Source organism: Balaenoptera ricei, chromosome 15 (assembly GCF_028023285.1).
Source record: "Balaenoptera ricei isolate mBalRic1 chromosome 15, mBalRic1.hap2, whole genome shotgun sequence".
Taxonomy (NCBI): domain Eukaryota; kingdom Metazoa; phylum Chordata; class Mammalia; order Artiodactyla; family Balaenopteridae; genus Balaenoptera; species Balaenoptera ricei.
The window spans coordinates 83,724,733-83,751,138 of record NC_082653.1 but is presented as its reverse complement, the minus strand read 5'-3'; the positions used below and the strand labels follow the sequence as shown (position 1 = coordinate 83,751,138).

Here is a 26,406-nt window from a genome sequence, read left to right as displayed (position 1 = left end):
TATTAGTTTTGGGGGCAGAACCAGAGAGTGAGTGGGCAAATATTAGAGGCAGACTCTGGTCACAGAAAGAAATTTCTGTTATCTGGACCTGTTCCTGGTTGGATGAAACTAACAATTTTAAAAATATTGACGACCGTTTCTTATCCTTGTGTTTGACGTGTGCTTCCCTGACTCTGCTTTCTTGGGTTTTAGTTAATCTCATATAATTGGCAGTAAACCCTTTATCCATTTAGACCCATAGCCCCATTTGATTCTGTACCTCGTGGTGTGATTTTTCAACGTATAACAGGTATATAGTTGCCTTTAAGTAATAGCTTTTTTCATCTCTCTTTGATCGTTGATACTTCTTACAATTTGGCTTATTTAATTATAAAAGATTAATATCAAACATCAAATTTCTTAAAATAGAAAATAATTACAAAAATATTGAATGTGCTGTCCTTTTGTAATTTACCTCTGATTCATTACCTGTGCTCATATTAGGTAGAACATATTTGGTGTCTCTTGAACCATTGGCTATAAACATTCATCATGAAATTCATCATGTTTGATTCCAAAGTGTTGCTGAAATTAAAGCAGAGAAATTAACTCACTCAGGCCTATCTGCACAAGATGAAAGTGGGCAGGTTGAAAATAAGTAAGTTGTAGTGGAATCATTGGCTCAGGACTTGAGTGTCGTGATGATGGATTTAATTGTTGTCTTGCAGCTTTACAGAAAAGACCATACCCAATGTCATCATATCACATCGCTACAAAGCTCAAGACACTCCAGCTCGGAAGACGTTTGAGCAGGCTCTGACCGGGGCGTTCATGTCCGCTGTCATTAAAGACCTCCGGCCCAGTGCCCTGCCCTTTGTAGCCAGCTTGATTCGCCACTACACGATGGTGGCAGTTGCCCAGCAGTGCGGTGAGTGGGACAGAGAAGTGGTGGGTTGAGGCCTTTGGGGAGCTTCAAAAACTCGGTCAGACGCTGTGTTTCAGAGAAGCTGAGTCTGGCTGATTGGTTTTTGGCTTTTGTTTCATAGTTTTCCACTTCATAGTTTTCCATTGACAGAGATAGTTGGTATGTCAGCAGTGGGTGCTGAATGCACTTGAAAATTGTCACCAAGTTTTACCTATAAAATACACCGAGTTTAACGTTTTGGCCCTTTGTTTTTCATCCTGGGGGCTGAGTACTTTTGGCCCCTCTGTGTGTAGAACAGGGACAGTTCGTGGTCACAGCCCTGGCTGGTCTCCTGTCCTTGGTGGTGTTTCCGAGGCTCACCCTCCGCTCTGCTCCGTCTCCCGCTGGCCGCCCATCAGCCAGCTGCTCCGTCTGCAGGCTGTGCTTCCCCTGCTCCTGGGCTCGTCCTGCCTGTGCGCCCCTCGCCTCTGCTCCGGGGTTCTCAGGCTCTGGGTGGTGAAGGACCCATTTCGTTTGTCTCTGTGTTTCTAACCCACTGCAGACTGGTGATTTTGGAAAAGACAGTAAAAATTTCACCACACCGCCAGTTGCTAGGTTTCTGAACACTTAATCTCACCTTAATCTCAGTGCTGGTCAGTGGGCACTCACACTTGTGTAGCACTTTGGGTCCTCAGAGCCCCTCACCCTCAATCAACAAGTGGTTTTCTCCAGACACTGCAGAACACAGAACTTCCCCTCCTTTTTTTTTTTTTTAACTCTTCCTGCCTGGACAGTCAGTGCTGTACAGTTTAACACTTAGGTTGTTTCTCAGTGTTTCCAGCAGACCTGTACGCTTCTCGGTAACTCCCATCTTGCCTCATGCTGGGTGCCTGCCAGGTATGAATTAATAGTTGCTGGCAGACTGTTCTCTGTGTGTGGGTTAGGTTTTGTAGGTGGATGTTGTTGCTTTTTACTGTTACTTGTATGTCAAGAGCATAACCCATGGTCATTCCCATATTGTACCTCTTGGCCTCACTAATGATTTTTTTAAAGAAGATACCTGATTGTGGTTCTCCTTTTAAACTAATACATCTTTGAATTGGGATTGAGAAAGTGTGAAAATATCAGTGTGTAATGGAAAACATTCAGAAAAATAGCCTTAGTGCCGGTCAGATCACTTAGTTTATAAATAACTGCAGTTTACCAGCAGGTGGTCTGGAGTACCAGGGTTGGGCTTTTATTAAATTCCTAACCTCAAGGAAAAACACGAGGTAGTTTTGCAGTTTGAGGGACGAGAGTGTTTGTGGAGCTAAACCCGACTTTCCCTCGTGCCCTCTGCCTCTCCTTCCAGGTCCCTTCTTGCTCCCCTGCTACCAGGTGGGCAGCCAGCCCAGCACCGCCATGTTTCACAGTGAAGAAAACGGGTCGAAAGGAATGGACCCCTTGGTCCTCATTGATGCGATAGCTATTTGTATGGCGTATGAAGAAAAGGAACTTTGCAAGATCGGGGAGGTAGCCCTCGCTGTGATATTTGATGTTGCAAGTATCATCCTGGGCTCAAAGGAGAGGGTAAGGAAGGATTGAGGTCTGTGTGGGCGTGTTTGTGCTTGAGGGTAGTCGTTCTAGAAGTCACTCATAGTTTAAGAACTGAGTAACAGCGTACGGGTTGTGTGCGTTTTTCTCCAGGCGTGCCAGCTGCCCCTCTTCTCTTATATCGTGGAACGCTTGTGCGCGTGCTGCTACGAGCAGGCCTGGTACGCAAAGCTGGGGGGCGTGGTGTCCATTAAGTTCCTGATGGAGCGGCTGCCTCTCACTTGGGTTCTGCAGAACCAGCAGACCTTCCTCAAAGCCCTTCTCTTTGTCATGATGGACTTGACTGGAGAGGTAGGTGATGGGTGACCCCAAACCTAACCATCCTGGTTCAAGACGCTGGTTTGCCTGGAGCACAGTTGGTTTCAGACAGTTCCGCAAATACGCTCTCCTAGAAGCTTAGAAAACATCACAGCATCTTCAGTGAAAGGACAGATCAGAGCCCTCAGGTTCTCTTTCTCTGAGGATCTAAATACTTGTCTGTCATGATGAACAGCCCCTGGCCAGAGTACTTAACTGGCCAGAAGTTTCTACAGGAGTCGCGTTCTTTATGAAGCTCTGTGCAGATATAACACAAACAAATAGAAGATGGTGGGCATTGCCTGCTTAAATCCATTCGGTAAACACAAGGATCAAGTCTAGATCCGCATTTTCTTTTCTGAATGACAGACAGAAATTACCTATGAGCAGGAGAGTTAGCTACTGGAACACCTTGCAGACGTTAATGAAGCAGACTTGACACGTTAGCTGGCGTGAGGGGCGTGCGCCCCCGGTGACGGCGTGTGTTGGGGGGAGCGTGTGCAGGAGACGTGGGTGCTGTGGGCAGCGTCGCCCCCTTTCGCGCTAAGGAGCCCCTGGCCTGCAGGTTTCCAATGGGGCAGTCGCCATGGCCAAGACCACCCTGGAGCAGCTTCTGATGAGGTGTGCGACGCCCCTGAAGGACGAGGAGAGGGCTGAGGAGATCATGGCGGCCCAGGAGAAGTCCTTCCACCACGTGACCCATGACCTGGTTCGGGAAGTCACGTCTCCTAACTCAACCGTGAGGAAGCAGGCTATGCACTCCCTACAGGTGCTGGCCCAGGTCACCGGGAGGAGCGTGACCGTGATAATGGAACCCCACAAGGAGGTGAGACGTCTGTCACCAGACTAGGGTTGTTGGAACAAAACCTTTGAAGACTTTTTTTTTCCTTCAAGTTTGACTTGTAGGTAATATGGAATTTGTAATTTTGTGTCCAGTAAACAGAGTGCTATTACATATGCTCTTTCTGATCTCAGATATGCAAACAGCAACGTGCTTACGTTAACGTCTGTATCAGTAGTTGTGAGTGTCGAGGGAGTAGAGTACTGGTTTCCTGGGCCTGTAGAGCACAGCCTGATGGTGCTGTTCTTGTTTTGGTGGTGGTGGTTGTGAGAGAGGTTACTCTGGACCCGTAGGAATTAAACGTATCTGACGTGCATCTTTCCATGACCCAGTGTCAGCGTATGAAATGGAGCTTCCCTTTCCTAACTAAAGGATGTCTGTGATAACTTTTGATCTCAGTTATGGTTTTCAAACTGCTGATTGGCTTAGAACATTGTGATGAGAGGTGTTTGCTTTCTGAGGGGCGGCTGGTCAGTGATGCTTCCTCCCTGCCTCTCCCAGGTTCTCCAGGATATGGTCCCACCTAAGAAGCATTTGCTCCGACACCAGCCTGCCAATGCGCAGATTGGCCTGATGGAGGGGAACACGTTCTGTACCACGTTGCAGCCCAGGCTCTTCACAATGGACCTTAACGTGGTGGAGCATAAGGTGTTCTACACAGAGGTAGGGGGGTGGTGGTGCGGCGTGGTGTGGATGGTGATGGCGTGTGTCTGGTAACCTGTCTTTGTGCACGAAGACTGGTCAGGCAGCACTCAGAAGGCACGGGCGGTGACCATGGTAACCGGCCATCGCCTGGCTCAGCCCCCGGCACAGGTATGTTACGTCCGGGATTGGCGAGGAGGTAGGCATGGTGACTGGAGATGTCCGGTAGAATGTGGGGGGTTTCTGAGTCCTTCGGGCTCTCTTAGCCCTCCACAGGGAGCCTTGCTCTTCAGGACCTTGAGCTTGTATTCTAGAGATAAGACTGTAGCATCTACCTTAATCACTCTCGTATCAGCAGGTGCCCAGTTTCCTGAATTTATCAACCACTTGAATGTGCCGTTTGCAGTTGAGAACTCACTTCACGTGAATGCCCTTACCTAGTTCTGGCAGCACCCCATGAAGTACAGATACTGATGATTCTCATTTTGAAGATGCAGAATCTGAGCCTTAGGGTTTGTTAGACACCTAAAACTACAGAGCAGGTGAGCTGGAGAGCTTAGGGTGGAACCACCACAGTTGTTTTAGAGCCTGGTTTCTAATCACTCCGCTGTCCTGCTGGGCTCTTGTTTAGTGGACTTGACTTGCCCCTTGACCCAAGATAACAGGCGGTGGTGGATGGCACTTTGTAAGTGTTTGTCACCGTAAATATTACAGTGTGGGATGAAATTAGACAATGATAAATAGAAATTAAACTATAAATACAGTCAAATTATAAGCATTAATTCTTAGACTCCATAATGGGCTGTTGATTATCAGTCCTAATCTGAAATTTTTATGAGACGTGAATTATACTTCTGGAGGCATCGTCAGAGTAAACTGAGGCAAAAGTCATAAGGAAGCAAATTCTTCCTTATCCACGCTAAGTCTGAATTTTCCAATTATGAAAAATTTACCTATTGATTCTTTAAGTCCTATGTTTTTGCTTGGACATAAGGTCATTGATCATGTGTTCTAGCTGAGATCATTTATACCTTGTTATATCCCTTGTATAACATCACTCATAAGATTTGATGGAGGGTCCAGGAGAGCCCCTGGAGAATGGGAGGGGAACTTGCCTTTGGGGGCTTCAGAGGCAGATGTGTTGTAACCTATGTGGAAAATTCCTCATGGAGCTGGAGACCAGAAACTGGTAGTGAGTGTTTAAATTTCAGGAAACTAAACTGGTTTTGAAAGTGTTTATCAGGATACCAGCTGCATAAAAACATGTGAGGATCTTTCGGAAAATAGAAACTCTTGAGTCCTCTTCCCGAAGATTTAGGTTCAGTAGATTTGGGGTCAGACCTGGGAATCTACTGCCTAAAAACGTCCCAGGTGGTTCTGGTGTGGCCACGTTTGGACGTCTGGCTTTCTAACTTAGTTTCTGATGCTCACTCTCTCTAGATACAGATAGAGGGTTCTGTATATGTGTGTGTATACAAATATGTTATATATGAGGAGAGCGTTACTGAAGGTTTCCTCTTGGGGGTGGAGTAGGGTGGGTGGTTGAAATGCTTTTCTCTATATGTCCTCCTCTACTGTTTTAAATCTTTTACTAGGTAGGAATCTTTAAGGGAAAAAATGGTACCATTTTCCAGGATGTCAATAGAAGGGGAAAGAAGTAATAGAACACCATATATAACATTTTAGATATTAGATATATAAATGTGTACTGGTCTGATAAAGTGTCTGGAAGGCTAGCCACTGGAGTATCTGCGTTACGGTATTTCCAGTGAAATACTTCCTGCTTATGCTTCTCTGTACTTGAAAAGAAAGAAAAAAAAAAAAGGATTACTGCTCCAACTCTTGAATTATAACATGTATGTTTCTTGGGCACTGGCCCAAGGCATTGGGAAGCAGCTCTGAACAAGGAGGAGTTGTACCCGCCATCTTGGAATTTGCGTTTAGATAAAGTGATTCTCTGCGTAAAGAAAAAACATTATGGTATCAGAGTGGGTCAGAAAGTGTCACAGGGGTTGACTGAGTTTTGCTTTAGAATAAGGAAGGTCAAGCACATTTCGATACTTAAATGCTTTGGGATTTGGGTTTAGTTTGTTAATCATGTTGTATGCGGCAGATCGCTGTGTTCTGTTACTTGCAAGGTTATTGTGTCTTCACAGTGAGAGCAGGCTAAATTAAGTTCTATCTTTTGCAGCTCTTGAATTTGTGCGAGGCTGAAGATTCAGCTTTAACAAAACTGCCCTGCTATAAAAGCCTTCCGTCACTCGTACCTTTACGAATTGCAGCCTTAAGTAAGTTCATGTAAATCTGAGACAAGTTACGGGATACAAAAGTGAAGGGAGACAGTGGCGTTTTTTTGTTGTCTAATTTTTCTGACTTCTTGTGGTCTTTTTAAGGTGGCATAAAAAAAAATTATGTTTGTATATTTATCAAACTACATAGTGAGATGTCAATGGATTATATAGATTGCTAGGATTTAAATAATTCTTTTTACTCTAATAAACTGGATTTCACTCTATAGTAAACTCTTTTTTTGTTGTTGTTGTTGTTATGTGTATTTTTTTTTTAAATTGAAAGTTACTGCTTTTTCTTTTTTTTTTTTAAATTTATTTATTTTATTATTTTTGGCTGTGTTGGGTCTTCGTTTCTGTGCGAGGGCTTTCTCTAGTTGCGGCGACCGGGGGCCACTCTTCATCGCGGTGCGCGGGCCTCTCACTATCGCGGCCTCTCTTATTGCGGAGCACAGGCTCCAGACGCGCAGGCTCAGTAGCTGTGGCTCACGGGCCCAGTTGCTCTGCGGCATGTGGGATCTTCCCAGACCAGGGCTCGAACCCGTGTCCCCTGCATTGGCAGGCAGATTCTCAACCACTGTGCCACCAGGGAAGCCCTATAGTAAACTCTTTATAGCTGTCTTATGGGAACTATATATAACTCTAAAGTACGTATCTCTCTAATATTCTGGTTTAAGAGAGTTGTCATACCATTCCTATCTTGCCATTTTCATCTGAATCGGAGTATTTAGACCTTTTCAAACTTTTTAATGATTCAGAAGCATTTGAGACTCCTGCTGTCTCTAGGCTTTCATTAAGAATGTGTTATCGTTGTTTAGCACAGGAATTGTACATAGCTTAGGGGAACATATACTAGATCAGTACTCATCCTCATGCTTAGAAACAGTCATTTCCCCCTTTTTTGATAAATACCCAATACAAGTTGTTTAGTTGACTTTGTCTCTTGTTGACTTTTATACACTTAATAAAATATTAGCAGAATCCTCCTTGAATTAGAGGTAGAGGAGCTGAGAGGCAGACCATAATACTTGAGCTTGAGGATGGGGCTCAAGACACAGCTAGCCAGAGCTGTGGTGGGTGGGGTGTTGGGAGCCTCTCACGCTTCCTGGTGGGTGCCTCTCAGGCGTTCCTGTCAGCGGGCATGGGCATTGCTCTTGCTACAATGTTACCCCTTAACTAACCTTTAACATAGAGGCTGGAGGCATGTGGTGTTGCCTAAGGATATTTGCATTTTCAAAGCCTTTAACCCCCCAAGTTGGGAGGAGACCATCTGATTAGACTTGGATAGTGGAGAGACAGCTGGGCTGTGTGTGTCTACTTCCTTCATCACCAGAATCTGAGGCTCTGTCCTGGGCTAATTCAGCATGCATCCGCCCACAGGTCAGCCGTGCTCTCACCTGTGAGGATGTCTTGGGGGCATGGGTGCATTGGGGACCCCCTTCAGCCCTTGTTTTCCCATTGTTTCTCTCCTTCAGCCCTTGTTCATCTTATCTGGGCAGTAAGATTTATCATGGACTTTCTGGCAGGCTGTTGCCTTCTTAGATAATAGTGTTCACGCTTAGATAATAGTTGAGCCTGTGATTAGAAGGCAGTGCATTCTTTTGTCTTTCAAGAGGCCAGATACTAGGAAAGAAGTTTAGTGACTCATATATTTGTTGGTTGGTAAGAGCCTTTAGACTAGGAAATTGTACGTTTTTCAGGCTAATGATGAAAATTATATTGATTTCTCTCCCTAAAGATGCGCTTGCTGCCTGCAATTACCTTCCTCAGTCCAGAGAGAAGATCATCGCTGCCCTCTTCAAAGCCCTTAATTCAACCAACAGTGAGCTCCAGGAGGCCGGGGAAGCCTGTATGAGAAAGGTGAGCGAGGGCTGGGCGGGTGTGAGTTCTGCATTGAGTTCTTCCTGTTGACCTTGTCTGTATCCTGGGAGTCGGCCTGTGGTTAATAACATACCGGATTGGAATAGTGTCTCTATCTGTTTCATAGTCATCCTGAGCCCTTTAAAAAGTAAACAGTAATGACTAGTCTTCCTCATTTCATCATAAACTTCTGGAATGTATATGGTTTAATACTCCATTTTCCCAAGCAAAGCAAAAACTTGCTGCTAGAGTTGAATATGAGTTCCATTCTGTTGTGAAGTATACTCTGATATCTGTTTTCCTTTGTAACCTTTTTTTAAAATAGTTTTTAGAAGGTGCTACCATAGAAGTAGATCAAATCCATACTCATATGAGACCTTTGCTGATGATGCTGGGGGACTATCGGAGCTTGACACTGAACGTCGTGAATCGTCTGACCTCGGTGACCAGGCTCTTCCCAAACTCCTTCAATGATAAATTTTGTGATCAGATGATGGTAAGCCGAATGCATACAAATTCTATGATAAACCTGAAAAATTAAATTATTTTTTTAAAATGAGTAACGCATTTACATGGTTTAAAACTCAGAAGGTGTAAAAGGGTGTCTGTGAAAAGGCTCCCTCCCACCCCCGTCCTCCAGCCGCCCAGTTCCTCTTCCGGGGGACCACCAGTGTTAAGTTTCCTGTGTGTCCTTCTAGAGATGTTTCCCATTTGTAGTGGGACATATGTCTATTAGTTCCCACAAAGGGAAGTGTAATATATACATACATCTTACTTTTTCCATTTACCATCCCATCATTTCATATCAGTACATAAAGCGTTTCTTCATTCTGTCTTATGGCTACATGATATTTCATGATGGGGACATGCCAGAATGTACTGAATCATTCCCCACTTGGTGAACATCTAGCTTTTTCCCAGTCTTTGGCCTTTATAGACAGTGATGCGGTGAAAAACTTGTAAGAGCATTAGAAGTCCTTTGAGTTTCTACAGTTATCAAGGAAATAATTATGCAAAGAAAAGATCTGACAGTGTTTAAACATGAGGTGTAAACAGAGGAAAGAGGGTTTCAAGTATTAGCTTTATTTTGCATTCTGTAAATAAACATTTGTAAATAATTTATTAACTTAATTTCATGCTACGTTACTGCAAAACATGCATGTGTTTTTTATGCAGCTTTTTAACCTCACATGCTGGTTTCTTCGTATCTACAGATGCCTAAGAAATGAACAATGGCCCAAATACCTAAGTGGGAATTGATAGTATTATGATTGGTCCTAAAACTTTGAAGTGATGCCCTAATAGTAGAGTGTAATTTTCCAGATTGAAAGGCTCTTTCCCTTTAAGCTTCCACGTGTAATACACATACACACCCATCAATTTACATGCATACAAACATTCATAAGCATGGTTAAAGTAAATGAAATTATATCACTTCCCAGTCAGAGCACATCAAATACACACATTATCTTACCTCATCTTATGACTATTGGTTCTTTCATGTATGAGATCTGTGCGTGTGTTCTAATCTCCTAGTGTTTTTATGTTTGTCTCCTTTTAAAACTAGTCTCTCTCTACCCTCTGTTGGCTATCATTTCTTGCTGCCTTTGCATGCCTGCCTGAAACAACTTTCTTTTTGTGTGTTTTTTTTTTTTATTCACTCCAGTCTAACCCGTTAGATCTGTGAGCTGGGAATTCATTCAGTAAACATTGTTCTCCAGAGTTTTTTAGAACAGAGTAAACAGGGAATTCCCTGGTGGTCCAGTGGTTAGGACTCTGAGCTTTCACTGCCGAGGGCGCAGATTCAATCCCTGGTTGGGGAACTAAGATCCTGCAAGACGTGCAGCACGGCCAAAAAAAAAAAGAACAGAACTGTCTCACATCTGTAGTTTCTGACTAAGGCCAAAAGTCTTTTTCCCTAAAATAAAGTACATAGGTTTTGTGTTTCTGGTTTGTTGAGGGGATTTTTTTTTTTTTCCTTCTCTGACATTCTAGCCACCTTCTGAGTGGTTGAATGCCTCTGAAAGCAGGGAGTGCTGATGTACTTGGATACAGAATAACTGAGGCTTCTGTTTGTCCAGCCATCTCGCCCAGGTCCATCCAGGTCCCGTGCTGTGGTGCTTCTGCGTTTGTGGTGCGGGCCTTGCGCATGGACCCTGTGGTCTGCCACGTTCGTCCTTACCGAGCCATGTCCTTCAGAACTGTGCTCAGTCTTCGGCCTCTGTTTTCCCTCATTTGATACACCTCTGGGGTGAACAGCTCAAGCCTTCAGCATAAGTTTAAGAGATAGGACACCTTGCTGTCTAGGGTGGGCATTCGTAAAGACACCCCTGAACATTTTCCTTTCTTATAATTTCAACTGCTTGACATTTGATCTTGAAGTTTCTTATATGGTTAGTTGTTTTGGAAATCTCCTTATTGAACTAAAAGTGAACTTTCTATACCAGTCAGTGTTATTTTTTTCCTTTGGGAAATCTGAAAGCAGCTGGCCATTTTCTGTACCTTTAATTTTGTTATTCTCATATCTTTGGTATAAATAGCTATTCTAGTAAGATAGAGGTTTTTTGAATATATATTCTTTTTTTTTTTTTTTAATTTATTATGTTTTATTTTTGGCTGTGTTGGGTCTTCGTTTCTGTGCGAGGGCTTTCTCCAGTTGCGGCGAGTGGGGGCCACTCTTCATCGCGGTGCGCGGGCCTCTCACTATCGCGGCCTCTCTTGTTGCGGAGCACAGGCTCCAGACGCGCAGGCTCAGTAGTTGTGGCTCACGGGCCCAGTTGCTCTGCGGCATGTGGGATCTTCCCAGACCAGGGCTCGAACCCGTGTCCCCTGCATTGGCAGGCAGATTCTCAACCACTGCGCCACCAGGGAAGCCCTGAATATATATATATTCTGATGGTATCCTTCAAGGAATTTTACTGGTAAAATCTTGTGAGTGTATTTAGTTGCTTTGAAGAAATATATATTATTTTAATGTTTCTCAATGTGTGTTCCTTGGAACACTGGCTTTAGAAGATGTAGGGTTTCTGTGAAAAACAGTAAGTAACTAAGTAAGTTTGGGACGCGCCACTTACTGTGTTCCCCTCTTGAAGCTTTACAAGGTCTGTGGACACTGAAGGCTCAGAGAAAAGTGTTTGGATGTATTGAAACCATCTGTCCCCAAGCCTGTTTGTGACTGAGGAGTCCTTTTTAAAGGAGCTTGTTAACTTCCTGCAGGGCAGTGTTTTGAAGAACAGGTTTGGACAGTGTAGGATCACGAAGCTGTTGTTTGGATGCCCCTGTGTGGTTTAGCTTGGGCTCTGAGCGCGTGTCGCCGGGTTTTGCTGGACCCCGTTGAGGGCGGGAGCCCGGCTGCCACAGGCTGGGTCGGCCCGAGTTGCTGTGGCCCGGGGATCGCTCCTCTGCTCCTGCAGCAGCACAGTCTTTCCACAGAACGAGCGCCCTCATTCCGCACGGAAGGGAATTGCTGCCCGCACGCGCTGTGGGATCCATGCTCATCTCACCAGCCCCTCCCCCGGGGTTCCCCTTGTGCCCACTAACCCTCAGCCGCAGTGGCCACCCTTTCCGTTTCTGGCCTCCCTCCTTTTCTCTGCCTGGCGCGCTCGCCCTTGTGCTTCTGGCCTGTCTGCCTCTGCAGGGCCCCCCCTGCCTCCTCGGCGCTCATCTGTAGCTGGCTCCTGCTCTTCTGTTACACAGCAGGCACCTGTGTTTCACCTTGTTCCCCCGCTGTCGCTGGAGCGCCACAGGGACAGGGGTGGTGTCTGCTTGTTCACGTCTCTGCCCCGACGGCTAGCTTGGTGCTGGCTCAGGGCAGCTCTCCGGGAACAGCTGCAGCACAGAGTAGCAGGAGTAAAAGTCCTGGTATTGGAATGGCCGGGGTGCAGCACATTTTCTCTTGTTGTATCAGGGTAAATTCAGCCTTTCTATTTATAGAACATAAACAAATGCCAGTTACTCTCATCACTAGTTCAATGGCTGCGCTATTTCAGTAATAGAATCACTGCCATTCTCACATTAAATAGCATGGAAAGTAATGATTACATATGAGTTTTCACCTAAGAGCTGCATTTTGGAATTGAGATGCTCCTGTTGTCGAGAAAAAATGGCTAAGGATATATTTTTTCACAGCAACATCTGCGAAAGTGGATGGAAGTGGTGGTCCTCACCCACAAAGGGGGCCAGAGGAGCGACGGAAACGTGAGTGACTTGTTTGTTTCTGGGAGGGCAGCCCCACTGTACGCTGCCGTTACCAATGCTAATATCGGAGCGGTGCTTTTAATTAAAATTCCGGTCAGAAATCTAGTTTTGTGTGACTATAGTCCATGTAAATTGTTAAACATATTTTGTTAGCATTACATTTTGCTTTTATTTCTCTTAATTGTTGAACATTCCTTTTTATGTTTCTTTAAAATCTCCCTTTTGTTCACTTTAACATGATGTTTTTGTTGATGAGAATTCTGGGAAGCTTGAAATGTATTTCAGTTTTATTAGTTTTTCTTGAAAGTGAGTAAAGTGTACTTTCTAGACTGTTCTGGCAGCTCTTGTTTGCACAGGCTGCAGTCCTCAGCCGCTGTTTTCCATTGCTTTCCGTCATCATTGCCTCATAAACCAAGTAGAGGTTTTAGGACTTCGTAAAAGCATTAAGGAGAATGTAATAAAGCATCGCATAAATATTGGCATGTATGTTTTCTAGGTCCAAATCCCCCACCCCAGTTGTTTGCTGAAAGTCCAAATGGCCAGTACTTCAAAACACATTTTTTTACCGTTTTGAGGGAAAACCACTTTAGTTAAATCTTTTTAAGTATCTGATGTTGGTCACTAAAGACTTTGTCTCTTAAAAATGAATGGTTCTTGGCTGTTTTGAATCTAGTCTTACTTGTATATGTTAATATTCTTTTAAGATATTTTTAAACTTGATGACTGTCCTCTCAGTGGGATTGTGTTTTCTACATGCTCCTGTTACGCCCAGTGAAATTGTACAGCAGTACCTAATGAGGGGATTCCTTGAGCTCTTAAGAGGCATAATTAATGTGGCTTTTTGTCCTCCTGTGCCTATTTGTTGGATGCTGTGTTTCATCCCATCTTGTATTTTATTTACTTATTTTGGCTTTATTATGCTTTGTTTTGACCATTCTATGTCAAGGTGTTTTGTTTATGTGAGTCTTGTTTCCTGCTGCTTCTAAACAGCCAACAAGCAAAACTAAAACAGGATCTTAAACTTTTTTTAGGAGTGTTAAACCATCCATGACCTCTTTGAAGGTTCGTTATTTTCATATATATAGGGAAAAAATCAGGAAATCTTCATGGGGGACAGCAGAGTGTATTTTAAAAGCCTAAGCTCCTGGGAGTAGGTGCAAGTGCCTCTGTACTTTTCCTCCCCGTCTCTCATCTGTTAGGTATTCTTGCTCTAAATTTATTATTTGTTTTTACAGTTAGCTGTTAATTCTCTGAAACATATAGCCAGTTCTAGAATAAACATTTAAACCCTAGTGGGTAGATGAATGACTTCCATTAGATCAAAAAGATAAACTTTTACTGCAGCTCATGTGGGATGGGGGGTCAGTTGCATAGGGGGTGGGGCCGTGGGCACTGGGAGGTCCCTGAGCCCCTTCCCGCTGAAGCCTGTCGATCAGCATATGAGCGTGACCCCGAGAGCCTGGGAACGTCCCACTGCTGAGGGAGGCCGCGGCTCTCAACTCAGGGGCTATGGTGTTTGGGGTCCAAGGCATTGTGGCCACAGCTTCATGACCTCAGCTCAGGGCCAAGCCTCCTTTCTGCCCTTGAGCTCCGATAGTTTTTATGAATGCTCCACAGATTAGGAATGGGTCTTGGAAAGTAGTTTGTTTATTTGGTCAGATCCCCAAATAACACTGCCCAGTTGAGAAACTATAACCGATGACATGTTAAAAGTTGAATAAAAATAAATAAAAGCTCCCCATAACATCGGGTACCCCTAATGATCAGAGTTTTACATTGTCATCATGTTTAGGAAGGTTTACCTGTTTGGCATTGAACTTACAGGGGAAGACTCATGACCACCTGTTACACTATGTCTGTGTGTACACACACACACACACACACACACACACACACACGGACACGGACATGCACACACACACGGACACGCACGCGCGCGCGCGCACACACACACACACACACACACACACACACACACACACCCCTTCTCAGGATAACCTAAGTATCCAGTGAGTGGCATCACGGCCTCTGGGTTCTTCTGGCCTCAAACATGCCTAATTGATGGGGATTAAACCCCCTGGTCCTCTTCCAACTCCATCTGGGAAAGAGGTTTTTTTAAATATCAGCACTTCATGCAAAATCTTGAGTTATTCACTCTAAACAAAACAGTTTTTTTTTTTTTAATGTATTTGCATACAACAGGGTCTTACAGTTTCTCCCCCTAGACAAGAATTCCAAAACTCCTTTTTTAAAAATTTGATTTAGGGAAGAATACACTCCATGTGACACCATCAGAAGGGCTGTTTTGACATCTGAAGGGTGGAAGGTGTATTTTTTGCTGTTGAGCATCTGTTAATTATTATGTGCTTTCTGATAATTGTGTCTTTACTGTCTTGTTTACCCCAATAATCCTTACTGTGTATTGAGTATATGGGAAGTTCTGTGTAAATAACATAAATAGAAAAAAGATGATTTTCCTCCCCATCCTCAGGAAAGCATTTCAGAGTGCGGGAGATGTTCCTTGTCTCCATTCTGTCAGTTTGAGGTGAGAACAACCTATTAAAAGTCAGTTTATGACTTGCAATGTGAAGAACAGTTTATATTTTCTTTTCTTTTCTTTTCTTTTTACCTTTCTGTTGCCTTTTTTCATGCTGTAATTTTTGTTTTGGTTCAGCCTGCCGTGGAAGGGGTAGAGGTGAGAATCTCAGTGGAAGTGCAGGCGGGGTTGTTGTTGTGCTTGGTTTTGCTGTGACCTGTGGTTCTGTGCTGGACAGAGTGTGTCGTGCCTTTGAGTGCGGTGAGCCGTCCTGTCTGTCTGTGGCGGAGTTGTATTAGTACCATTGCCGTGAACTGTCCGGGTGCCACGCATGTTTTCTATTAGGACGTCTTTAAGCAAGATTCTAAGTTCTTTGGTTTTCTACGTGCTAGAATTGCAGTATCTCAATATTTCTGATCCAGCCGGGTTTTGCTCTCATAATGTTTGTATGAACTCATGCATCTAACAACCTCTTGAGAGGAAATGCCACAAAGAATACATTAGACCTGCTAGACATGGGGAGGAGTTCTGTTTCCTCTGACTGACCAGCTGCCTCAAACTGAAACCTCCTTGCTCCCCCTGCACCCAGGCCCCTGTGTATGTCTCTCACGCATACCACACTGTGGTGGTCACGACACTGACTTTGAACAGCCCAGCCCTGAGCTTTCCCTCTTCTGTAAAATGGGGATGGTAATACCTGTCATTCCTGCCTTCCGGTGGTGACGCGAAGGCCAGAAGTGATTTCATGACAGTGCTTTGAAAACGAAAACCCTTAAGATGAAAGTACCATTGTTAGAAGGTTATTCTAATTTCAGGGTAGAACTTAATCTGCCTGAAAACTTGGAAACACTGTAGAAGAGAGCTCTAGAGGAGGCATGGGAGCAACGCTGAGCTATTTTTCTCATTTCTTCCCCGTCGCACCGTTTTGCCTTTTGGCTTAAAGAGACATTTTGAGAAGTATCTCCAGTGCTGCTGGGACGTGGTCCCTCCTGACTGGTGTTTATCATCCCCATTTTACTGGTTTAGAGTCATGGGTATCCTATTACCCGCCACCCAGGATGGGACATCAGGGAGTCTTCCCTTCCCCGTGGCCTGAATGGCAGACACAAAACCGTGGGAACTGACACTGAACCGAAAGTCGGAATGACACTCAGTAATTGGCCGCTGAGCTGTTAGCACGTTAAAAAATGCAAAATTCTTGGCATCCCACGTTTTGCATATGATTCCGTATAGCAGTTTGTCAGCTTTATTTTCAGGCCTGGTTGGCAAATTTTTAGAACCACAGTCAGTCATTTATTTACGTTGATAATTAATTTCCAGGGTAAATACTTCAAGTATTTTCTTTGAGGACTTTGTGCTAAGTTTTGAGGGTAAAAGAAGTCTGTGCCCTCAGAACTTAGTGCATTGGGAAGACCCCGTGATGTCATGGCAACGTGAGGGAATCCTAACGCTCATGGCCACGGGCATGACCCCCCCACACCCGCCCCTGCTGGGCTCACCTCGGCAGCCCGAAAGGTCACTTCCAACACTTGTCAGTGTGCGTGAAAGCAAAGATGGCCCCATCACCGAGGTGCACAGTCAGCTCCCGCTCCCCTCCGCTGACAGATGAAATCTGAAGGCCGAGGGCAGGTAGTTTCCTTAGGCCACAGCTGTAATCTGAGATTGGCGAGTTGTGGCTTCCTATTGATACATGTTAACTCTGCTTCTGTTGGCTAACCTTGCAGATGTAGCTAGCGCCTAGCAGGGTCTGTAGTCATGTTGGTATCTCTTGCTGGCAAAATTAATTGGCCTATTTTATAATTTCTGGTCTTCTTCATTAGGAAATGAAAATTTGTTCGGCAATCATAAACCTTTTTCATCTGATCCCAGCTGCACCTCAAACTCTGGTCAAGCCTTTGTTAGAGGTCGTAATGAAAACAGAACGTGCTATGTTGATCGAGGTAATGGTCACACATGGGCTAATTCTAATTCTTCCTCCATCTGTTGCTTGTAATGTTTTCACTGTCATATTTTAGATGGGTTAATCTAACAGTATAAAGATATTGGGCGTTAATATTTGCTGACGGTGCGTGCATTCCAGTTACAAGGGGGAGAAATGCACATTGGAACCCTGTGAGGTCGCTGGACCAGAAAAGCCTCAAACCCCCAGAAGGTCTAGTTTTCACCACATGTTTTCTAGGCCGGCAGTCCGTTCAGAGAGCCTCTGATCAAGTTCCTGACCCGCCACCCCTCGCAGACGGTGGAGCTGTTCATGATGGAAGCCACGCTGAACGACCCCCAGTGGAGCAGGATGTTCATGGTGGGAGCCCGGGGCTGGGGTCGGGGTCCCTGCCACCATGCTTGACGGTCTGGAATTTATATATCACTGTTCAGTGTCCTGGCTTTATTTTTCTCTAATGTATTTGAGTATTAGAAACATTGTTGTGTATGTGAAAAGCTCAAGTCCAGGAATTCCCCTCTGTAGGATTTTGGTGGTGGTAACGAACGAACGAGCTGCTAGGATTATGAAACTCCAAGTGTGATGATTGTCTGAAAAGCACTTTTTAAAGAGGGTGCTTACAGTGATTTTTTTTTTTTTTTTTTGCCTGCCTTGAGAGATTTAGGAAGAACCTTCGAGTTTATATCATTTCAACATTTTGTGGGTTTTGATTAGCTTCAAACAGCTGTTTATTTTGCTTTGTTTTCAGAGTTTTTTAAAGCACAAAGATGCCAGACCTCTTCGAGACGTGCTGGCGGCTAACCCCAACCGGTTCATCACGCTGCTGCTGCCCGGCGGCACCCAGACTGCCGTGCGCCCCGGCTCACCCAGTACCAGCACCCTGCGCCTGGACCTGCAGTTCCAGGCCATCAAGGTAGCACGGCGCTCTGTCAGGCACCCGACGTCTTAAACGTTTAGTCGAGACTCAGGGAGAACCCTGTCAGCTTCCTCATTCTCTCTTCTTTGACAGATCATCAGTATTATAGTTAAAAACGATGACTCCTGGCTGGCCAATCAGCACTCTCTGGTGAGCCAGCTGAGACGTGTGTGGGTCAGCGAAACCTTCCAAGAAAGACACCGGAAGGAGAACATGGCTGCCACCAACTGGAAGGAGCCCAAGCTGCTGGCCTACTGTCTGCTGAGTTACTGCAAGTGGGTGCGCCGGGCGCTCTGCGCCACGTGGCCGGCTCCCCCGATAAGCCTCCTCCCTGGGCTCTGCGTAGCTGGCTCACTGCATGTGTGTCATCGCATTTGTTGTAGAGGACGGGCTGTAACTTTGAGCTGCTCAACAGCAAGTCGGACGTCAAACATAGTTATGAAATTTGCCATAATTTAACCTGCCTTCTTATTTTGACCCTTCAGAAGGAATTACGGAGACATAGAATTGCTGTTCCAGCTGCTCCGGGCCTTCACTGGTCGTTTCCTCTGCAACATGACGTTCTTAAAAGAGTACACGGAGGAGGAGATTCCCAAAAATTACAGCATTGCTCAAAAACGTGCCCTGTTTTTTCGCTTTGTGGACTTCAACGACCCCAACTTCGGAGATGAATTGAAAGCCAAGGTGGGTCCCAGTGTTACTGCAGGAAAAGCCACGGCGTTTGAGCTCGTTTTCTAGGGAGCCAAGGGCACTACTCGTGTTCTGCTGTGCCTTTCCTCGTCTGGGCCATTTATGAGGAAAATTTTCATTGTTGGGAAACATAAGGCAGGTCCAGCCGTGAACCAGTGTTGACGAGCAGTTTGTTAGTTCCCTTGTTTCTATAAAACAACTTGTTTGAGGTGTGAAGAGTGAACCAGGCCAATGTCTCTTTTCCTCAAGTTTTTAGCCTACCTTTACAGTTACCATTGTAATAAAAGACAAGATTATTAGCTGCACCCTTGATTGAGGTCTAACTTGATGGTGCAGCATAACCAAGCTGGTGGTCCTGCCACCTAGTGAAAGAGATAGAGAGCATGGCTTTGTTTTCCTTCTCCTTCATTGTAAAATTTTTTTGTAGGTTCTGCAGCATATCTTGAATCCTGCTTTCTTATACAGCTTTGAGAAGGGGGAAGGAGAGCAGCTCTTAGGACCTCCCAATCCAGAAGGCGATAACCCGGAGAGCATCACCAGTGTGTTTATAACCAAGGTGACATCACTAACCATGCATTGGCCTGAAAAGTAACTTGGGAGATGTGATAGGTTCACGGAAATAAGCTTATTTCCCTAAGGCTTTTATTTTTCATGATTGCGTTAATTTATAGCAGAACATTATAATTCTTACTAGTGAATTTATTAAGGCAGCCTCCATGTGGAATGAATTATCTTTTCCACATGAATAGATTCCAGTGAGAAACAGAATATATCTCAGTGAAAGATTCAGATGTCACAGTTGTTTTGTAGAAACCTCTATGGCTGGTCAGTAGAGTTTTCAAGATCTGTTTACATCTTTAGCTTTGCAAAAGGATCTACTAAAAGCCAGTGAGAATATTAGACTGGATCCGGTTGCCGCTGTGCCCCTTTGCTGCCAAGTTCATGAACGTCGTTGTGGCACTAGGGTGTCTGAAGTTAGCTTGGGTCTCAGCACTTTTACAATAGTGTTTCCAGTTTGCACTAGTGAGGCTTTTGGAATCAAGTGTCTGCTTGAGGAATGCCTGTGCTGTGTTTCCCATGGTGCCTCGGCTCTCCTCTGCCATTAGGCTATTGAACTTCACCGGCAGACGCCGAGTTTGCCTTGAGGTTGTTGGACTGAGTGTTCGCACACGGTTGGTGGTGGAGCGCTGTGAGCCGTGGGCATTCGCGCCTGTTGCGCGCCACCCGTGAGTCACCGCCCTCGGAGAGGACACAGTGGTTTCCTCACTGCTCCGTCCCGGGGTCCAGGCAGCGGGAGTGCTGTTCACATGGACAGGTTGCTGGGCCTCCTGTAGTCTTTGTCCCTTAAGACGGACCTCCTTTCTGCGGTTTTGACCCCACGCCCACCCTTCTGTGGAAGTGAGAGCTGAGCCCAAGGGATTATCTTTGGTCCACATACTGATATTTGCCTTGTTCTGGGCAGCTGTGGGGAGATGGTGACCCGGACGCGGCCCCTCCCGTGTACTGCCTTCTCTAGGCTGTGTCCTCGGGGCCAGACGCTGCCGACTCGGCACAAGTGAGGAGCTGGGATCTCCAGCGTCGATGGGAATAAATGGTGCGGGGCAGGCTGGCGCCCTGGGGAGGGGCCGCCGTGAGGCAGCACATCCAGGGGAGAGGGGGCCCTGGTGAAAACACAGTTATCGTGGAAGACTTTAGTCTGGCAGGCCCTCTGAGAGACAGAAGGTGGTTAGGGTACTTACTGGATGGGGCAGTCAGTATGCTTGATTCACTAGGGACGTGTAACATGTTCCTCAGAGTGCGCATTTTTTTCTTACGTTCGTGAAACACATGTAAAAATCTGTCAGATACTTGATTGCATAGGAAAGCATAACAATTTTTTTAAAAACAGATTTTTTGGTAAATAACATTTTCTGATAATAATACTAAAAAATAAGAACAAGGTTATTAATGGTTGACCAGAAAAAAATCTCAATTACTTGGAAATTAAGAAACTCAGTCCTGAATCACCTTGCATTGAAGAGCTAGTATTCCTTTTCTACCTCAAGCCCCTTTGCCCACTGCATTCTGACTTCTAAGCCTGCCCCTTTTTTCAACATTAAAATAAATGTATCGAGTTTGTCATCTGTATGTAATAGAGGAAAGTTGATGTGACGTCATTGAGTCCATCACTGTAAAGCTTAATATTATGTGTGGAGAGAGAGAGAGAGAGGGAGAGAGTGTGTGTGTGTGTGTGTGTGTGTGTGTGTGTTTCAAGGCCTAGACCTGTCCAGTGGCCCTTCAGGGGCAGCAGAGCAGAAGTGCATCCTGTGCTCGTGCTCTCGCAGGTCCTGGACCCGGAGAAGCAGGCGGACATGCTGGACTCGCTGCGCATCTACCTGCTGCAGTTTGCCACGCTGCTGGTGGAGCACGCACCCCACCACGTCCACGACAACAACAAGAACCGCAACAGCAAGCTGCGCCGCCTCATGACCTTCGCGTGGCCCTGCCTGCTCTCCAAGGCCTGCGTGGACCCCGCCTGCAAGTACAGCGGGCACTTGCTGCTGGCCCACATTATCGCCAAGTTTGCGATACACAAGAAGATAGTCCTGCAGGTACTCGGCGGGCCCCCCCCCGCCCCGCCCCGTCCACCCGACCCCACGCGCACATGCTGCTCCCGCAGACGAGCGCAAGCACAGCCTCCTTCCCTGTTTATTGTCTTGCCCAGTACATTTAAAAGTGCTCCTCGCTGCCGTCTCTTTGTGACTGTGGAAGCTCCACGATGACTCATTCTCACCCTTCCTCCCTGTTCCTGCTCGGCCCGCTCCTTCCTCTGCAGCCTTGCTTTCGAAATAAGACAGTGTCTGCTTTGTCCGCCTCATGCGTCTCTACCCGTTGCATGAAAATGTGTTAGTCAAGGGCCCCGGCCCACGCCTTAGCTAAAGACAGACAGTAGGCACTCTTGAACCCTCGTCTCCTAACCCCTCTTTGGGTTGACGACCTGAAGCACTTGTTCCTTGCATTGCTCAGTGGGTTAGGCTTTGATGTCAGGCAGGCTGAGTTCGAGTCTTGTTTCTTCCCCTCATGAGTTCCGTGACTCTGACTGAGTTCGTCACTGTTCTGTGTAAGAGTTAAATGTAATCATGCACTTGAGCACTCAGCCTGTCTGTCCCACTAAGCACCTGGTAAGTGCTGGCTCTCGTCCTGTCCTCTGAGTCACTCTTGATTGTTTCCTCTGACCACTCCCTCTTGGGAACTTTTCTGGACCGGAGACCCCAGGGGCATCTGTGACACCCTGTCATTCTCCCAGGCATGCAGGCTCAGCAAGTTCTGTTGTTTCCAGCCCCCATCCCGTCCCCTCCGCCCACGGTGCCAGTCGGCTGGTCTGTGTTCCCATGACCTCACTTCCATCAGACCTTCACTTGAACTAATTCAGCACTGTCTCTGAGAGTGGCCCCTTTCACTCCATTTTCTACCCTGGGGCTGGAGTAAAATGATCTGTATCCCTCAACCGACTTCCCAGTGGTTACGCTAGAGGAGCTGGGTCCTGCTCGTCTTTGTATGCTCCACCCTAGTTCAGCACGGGCACATAGTAGGTGCTCGGAAAATATTAGAGCAAACATATTCATTGACCAAAACTGAATGAAAGAGAAAGTAACTACTGCGGTTTTTCCTAATAAGAGCCCTAAGGAATTTCTTTAAATTGTTTTGCGGAAATATCATGCCTTAGTTCTAAGTGATTGTTTTCATCTTGTTTTTTAAAACGTTCATTCTGTCAGTATTTCTGTCCTGTCTTAGGTTTTTCACAGTCTTCTCAAGGCCCATGCAATGGAAGCCCGAGCAATTGTCAGGCAGGCAATGGCTATTTTGACTCCGGCGGTGCCTGCCCGAATGGAGGACGGGCACCAGATGCTGACCCACTGGACGAGGAAGATCATCGTGGAGGAGGGGCACACTGTCCCCCAGCTGGTTCATATTTTGCATTTGATAGTGCAGCACTTCAAGGTGTGTAGGAAGTACTGTAGATTGATGTCGATTGCTTCAGAGCAAATACCCTGTCAGGCATTTGCTTTGAAGTTTCGCCTGTCTTCCGTTTTCTGCAATAATAAGGTGGTCATGCATCTTTCAGTAAAGGTAATTCTGATCCATTAGTTAGTATGGGTATGTGTATGGCCTTATCAACATGGAAATCACTGTAGTTTAGAGAATGTGTCCCTGGTATAAGCTTTTTACTAAGATGGCATTTTTCTTGTAAGTACAGGTGACCTTTGAACAACAAGGGTTTGAACTGTGTGGGTCTGCTTACATACAGATATTTTTCAGTAAACACGTACTACAGTATTACATGCTCTGGGCTTGGTTGAATCCGTAGATGCGGGACTACGGATGGAGAGGGCCGACTGTGAAGTTTACACTTGCGTTTGTGACTCTGTCAGGGGTGGGCACCACTGACCCCTGTGTTGTTCAAGGGTCAGCTGTACTCAGTCGTCCATGAATACAGATGAGTTGTTACTCTAAGGTGGGAGGTAGTTGTCATTAACTCTAGATTTTGGTAACTTGGCTTGAAGGGGTCGCTGGCACCACCTTCTCTATAACCAGATCACCCCCTTTGTTGGATTTATTTATATGTAGATATTTCTTGTAGATGTTTGGGTAGAGGAGAAAGGATTGAGTTAAAAGCTAATTCTTTTACAGCCAGCTCTTTTAGAGTTGGGAATTTGCCTCTTGGCATGGCTAATTTGTATGACATCAAGTCTGAAGTTTAACACACGTGACTAGACTTGCCTACCTAAAGATGATTCAGTGTTCAGCGTTTTTTAAAGATGGTCCTAAAAGGCTGAAACACGCTCTTATATTGGGACTCAGTGCGGGGTGGGGGGGGGAGTGATAAACACACATACAAAAGGTGATGAGAATTTCTTTGCTACAGTTACGGTTCAGAATTCTTGGGCAGGAAGTTGGGTTGTGTGTGTCGGGGCCGAGGCGGGTTACGTGGGCATGCGTGCGGGGCGGCACGCCGTGTCCCTGGCGTGACCCGGCCCGCGCCCGCAGGTGTACTACCCGGTGCGGCACCACCTGGTGCAGCACATGGTCAGCGCCATGCAGAGGCTGGGCTTCACGCCCAGCGTCACCATCGAGCAGAGGCGGCTGGCCGTGGACCTGTCCGAAGTCGTCATCAAGTGGGAGCTGCAGAGGATCAAGGACCAGCAGGTAGGGCGTCAGCCCCTCGAGTCTTCCCTGACTGTTCTTTATGCCTCTCCCTGGAGAACAGTCAGGAAGGTCAAGTGTGGGTGTGTTTCTTTAAGCCGGATGCAGACATGGACCCAAATACAAGTGGAGAAGGAGTCAACTCTGTCTCATCTTCCGTTAAAAGAGGCCTGTCGGTGGACTCTGCGCAGGAAGTGAAGCGCTTCAGGACGGCGACGGGAGCCATCAGCGCAGTAAGAGCACGTGCACAGGCTGCGAGCGCCTTCTTTTACGGGTTCATTTATCCAACAAACTTTGAACGTGGGCCGAGTGCCCGGCGCCATGCCCGCAGGACAGCTGGGAAAGGCTGCGCCCACAGCTAGAAACCCCATGATGTCCCACATTGCTGGCTTCCTGGACCTTGGGCCCTTTCAGTCTCACGCGTGTGACCCCATACTTTCTCCACGGCTACTTTGCTTGTCCTTCTTCTGCGGAGACCACGCCCGCCAGTGGTGTCCCTGACGTCCAGGATGGGGTCTGCCCTGGGGAGGAGGTCCGCGTGCGGTTAGTGGGCTGCGCTGTTGAGAACTCTCTTCCCGCCGTCTCCAGGTGTTTGGGCGGAGCCAGTCTCTGCCGGGTGCGGACTCCCTCCTTGCCAAGCCCATTGACAAGCAGCACACGGACACCGTGGTGAACTTCCTCATCCGCGTGGCCTGTCAGGTGTGGTATCTGCGTGTCTCAGGTTAGGGATCCTTCCGAACAAAGGCTGTTTGATAGGCTCCAGTGAGTTTGATTGTCTGTGATGGTTTAGTCAAAAAAGAAATAGACAAACCAGGGTCTGAGAGCTAGTTTTGTCCCTTTCATACCGAATTCCGTTTATTTCGTGACTTGCTAATATCTGAAATCTGCCCGTGTTTTATAATAGGATTTTAAAAAACATTTTTTTTTCCAGCGGTGATGAAGTAATGGTATAGCTTATAATAGCATCTTGGTGTTGGGAAAACATGGCAGTTCAGTGATCTTGGGCAGATCACTTGACTTTCGAGTTATCTGTGTCATAAAGGTGTTGGGATGACCCAGCCTACGTAAGTTATGGACAACATTAGTAATTCAGATGCTTTATAACTTGCATTTATCATTCAAATCAGTAATATATTTTCATGAAGTTGTTGGCAATCAATTCCTGAAACTTTTCATTTTTATATTTCAAAAAACCTTGTAACTGAAATTTCCCTTACAAAGTAGTTTTTATAATTATTAAAAAATAGTATATCTTGCAACACTATTGAGGCCCTCCAAGTACTGAGAACAGTCTCCTAGACTCTTCAACCGATCCTTTGCTGTGTGCTGCAGCGTGCTGGGCGCGGCCTGGGAGGCCCAGCTAATGGGTTAATCGCACAAATGAGGGCAGAGCACCACTGGCCCACTGTGAGGGAGGAGGGGGTGTCCCCAGGGGGAGCAGAGACAGCTGGGTTGAGGCGAGGTTGAGTCAGACGGGAGGGGAGGTGGCCAGGAGGTGGAGCGCTGGGGTGGGAGGGCGCGGGGCAGCAGCGGGCGAGAGGCCTGTGAACACGTGTGCTGGGAAACTCGGGCTTGAACGCGAGTGAACTTCCAGGTCAACGACAACACCAACACTGCGGGGTCTCCTGGGGAGGTGCTGTCCCGCCGGTGTGTCACTCTCCTGAAGACGGCCTTGCGACCGGACATGTGGTCCAAGTCGGAGCTCAAACTCCAGTGGTTCGACAAGCTGCTAATGAGCGTGGTAGGTGCGAGGGCCCGGAGCACGGGCGGGCCACCAACCCCAATCTCCTTGCCCGCAGCTGGTCATGGCCCCTTTCGCCTCCTCCTCTGGCCACTGGCTAATGAGGAGGGAGTGTCATTCGCTGAAAATGGCTCTAAATCTTCAGCTCTCACCTCCACCCCAGGGAGAGTTGGGAGTTTTGAAAACAGAATACTTCTCTTGCCTTTCACAGATTAATTTCTTAAACCCACCTACCCGCTGGCATGGAATAAACATTTTTAGTTGACTTACGCAGCCACCTTTAAAGTAAAGTTGAATTTTTAAAATAGATTGAATGATGGACATAGCACTGTATAGTCAGGTAATTAGAGATAGCCCCAGATGCTAATTATTTGTTGGGTTTTTTGGTTGTTTTTGTTTCTCTAAAAACCACGATTCTGTAATTTTCTGGAGGTTGCAGAAGCTGTTCTCTTGCCTTATCCATTTCATTACCAGGATACAGTTCAGTTTATCTAGTTCTGTGGTGAAATTTGAAAGCTTTTGGTCTCAGGATGATCATACCTACTGTAAGCGTTTGTTATTTTGTGCTGCAAAGATTAGCATCATTGCTCAAGTTTTTTGAAAGGTTAAACAGGTTAACCTGTGTTATGGAAACAGAGTAATAGGCCCCCTGAGTCTGCAGCACGTGCTTCGCTTCTAGCTTGGTGCTTAACTTATTTGCAGATTTCTTTCCTCTTTTTCTCTTTGAAAGGTCAAATTATTTTCCTATCAGATGTAGTCACCATTGAATCAAGCTCAGCCCCTTCACAGGCTGACGTTT

The 26,406-nt window shown here is 46.1% G+C and overlaps 1 protein-coding gene across 13 annotated transcripts in view; it reads left to right on the top strand.

The window, feature by feature from the left end:
- TRRAP (transformation/transcription domain associated protein) overlaps positions 1-26,406 on the top strand; it is a 112,181-nt gene that overhangs the window by 36,903 nt on the left and 48,872 nt on the right. For 9 of the 13 annotated variants that reach the window (XM_059898557.1, XM_059898559.1, XM_059898555.1 and 6 more), the window contains 23 exons: positions 708-907; positions 2,235-2,452; positions 2,570-2,767; positions 3,339-3,599; positions 4,116-4,277; positions 6,448-6,544; positions 8,283-8,404; positions 8,730-8,900; positions 12,533-12,601; positions 15,093-15,146; positions 15,276-15,296; positions 16,958-17,077; positions 17,317-17,436; positions 17,825-17,989; positions 18,086-18,267; positions 18,478-18,676; positions 19,110-19,238; positions 21,007-21,273; positions 22,457-22,663; positions 23,711-23,869; positions 23,965-24,099; positions 24,455-24,565; positions 25,461-25,607. In XM_059898557.1, the coding sequence (XP_059754540.1) occupies positions 708-907; positions 2,235-2,452; positions 2,570-2,767; positions 3,339-3,599; positions 4,116-4,277; positions 6,448-6,544; positions 8,283-8,404; positions 8,730-8,900; positions 12,533-12,601; positions 15,093-15,146; positions 15,276-15,296; positions 16,958-17,077; positions 17,317-17,436; positions 17,825-17,989; positions 18,086-18,267; positions 18,478-18,676; positions 19,110-19,238; positions 21,007-21,273; positions 22,457-22,663; positions 23,711-23,869; positions 23,965-24,099; positions 24,455-24,565; positions 25,461-25,607 (3,514 nt within the window). The remainder of the gene's footprint in view (positions 1-707; positions 908-2,234; positions 2,453-2,569; positions 2,768-3,338; positions 3,600-4,115; positions 4,278-6,447; positions 6,545-8,282; positions 8,405-8,729; positions 8,901-12,532; positions 12,602-15,092; positions 15,147-15,275; positions 15,297-16,957; positions 17,078-17,316; positions 17,437-17,824; positions 17,990-18,085; positions 18,268-18,477; positions 18,677-19,109; positions 19,239-21,006; positions 21,274-22,456; positions 22,664-23,710; positions 23,870-23,964; positions 24,100-24,454; positions 24,566-25,460; positions 25,608-26,406) is intronic. The other 4 variants (XM_059898562.1, XM_059898560.1, XM_059898563.1 and 1 more) reach the window with 2 other exon arrangements.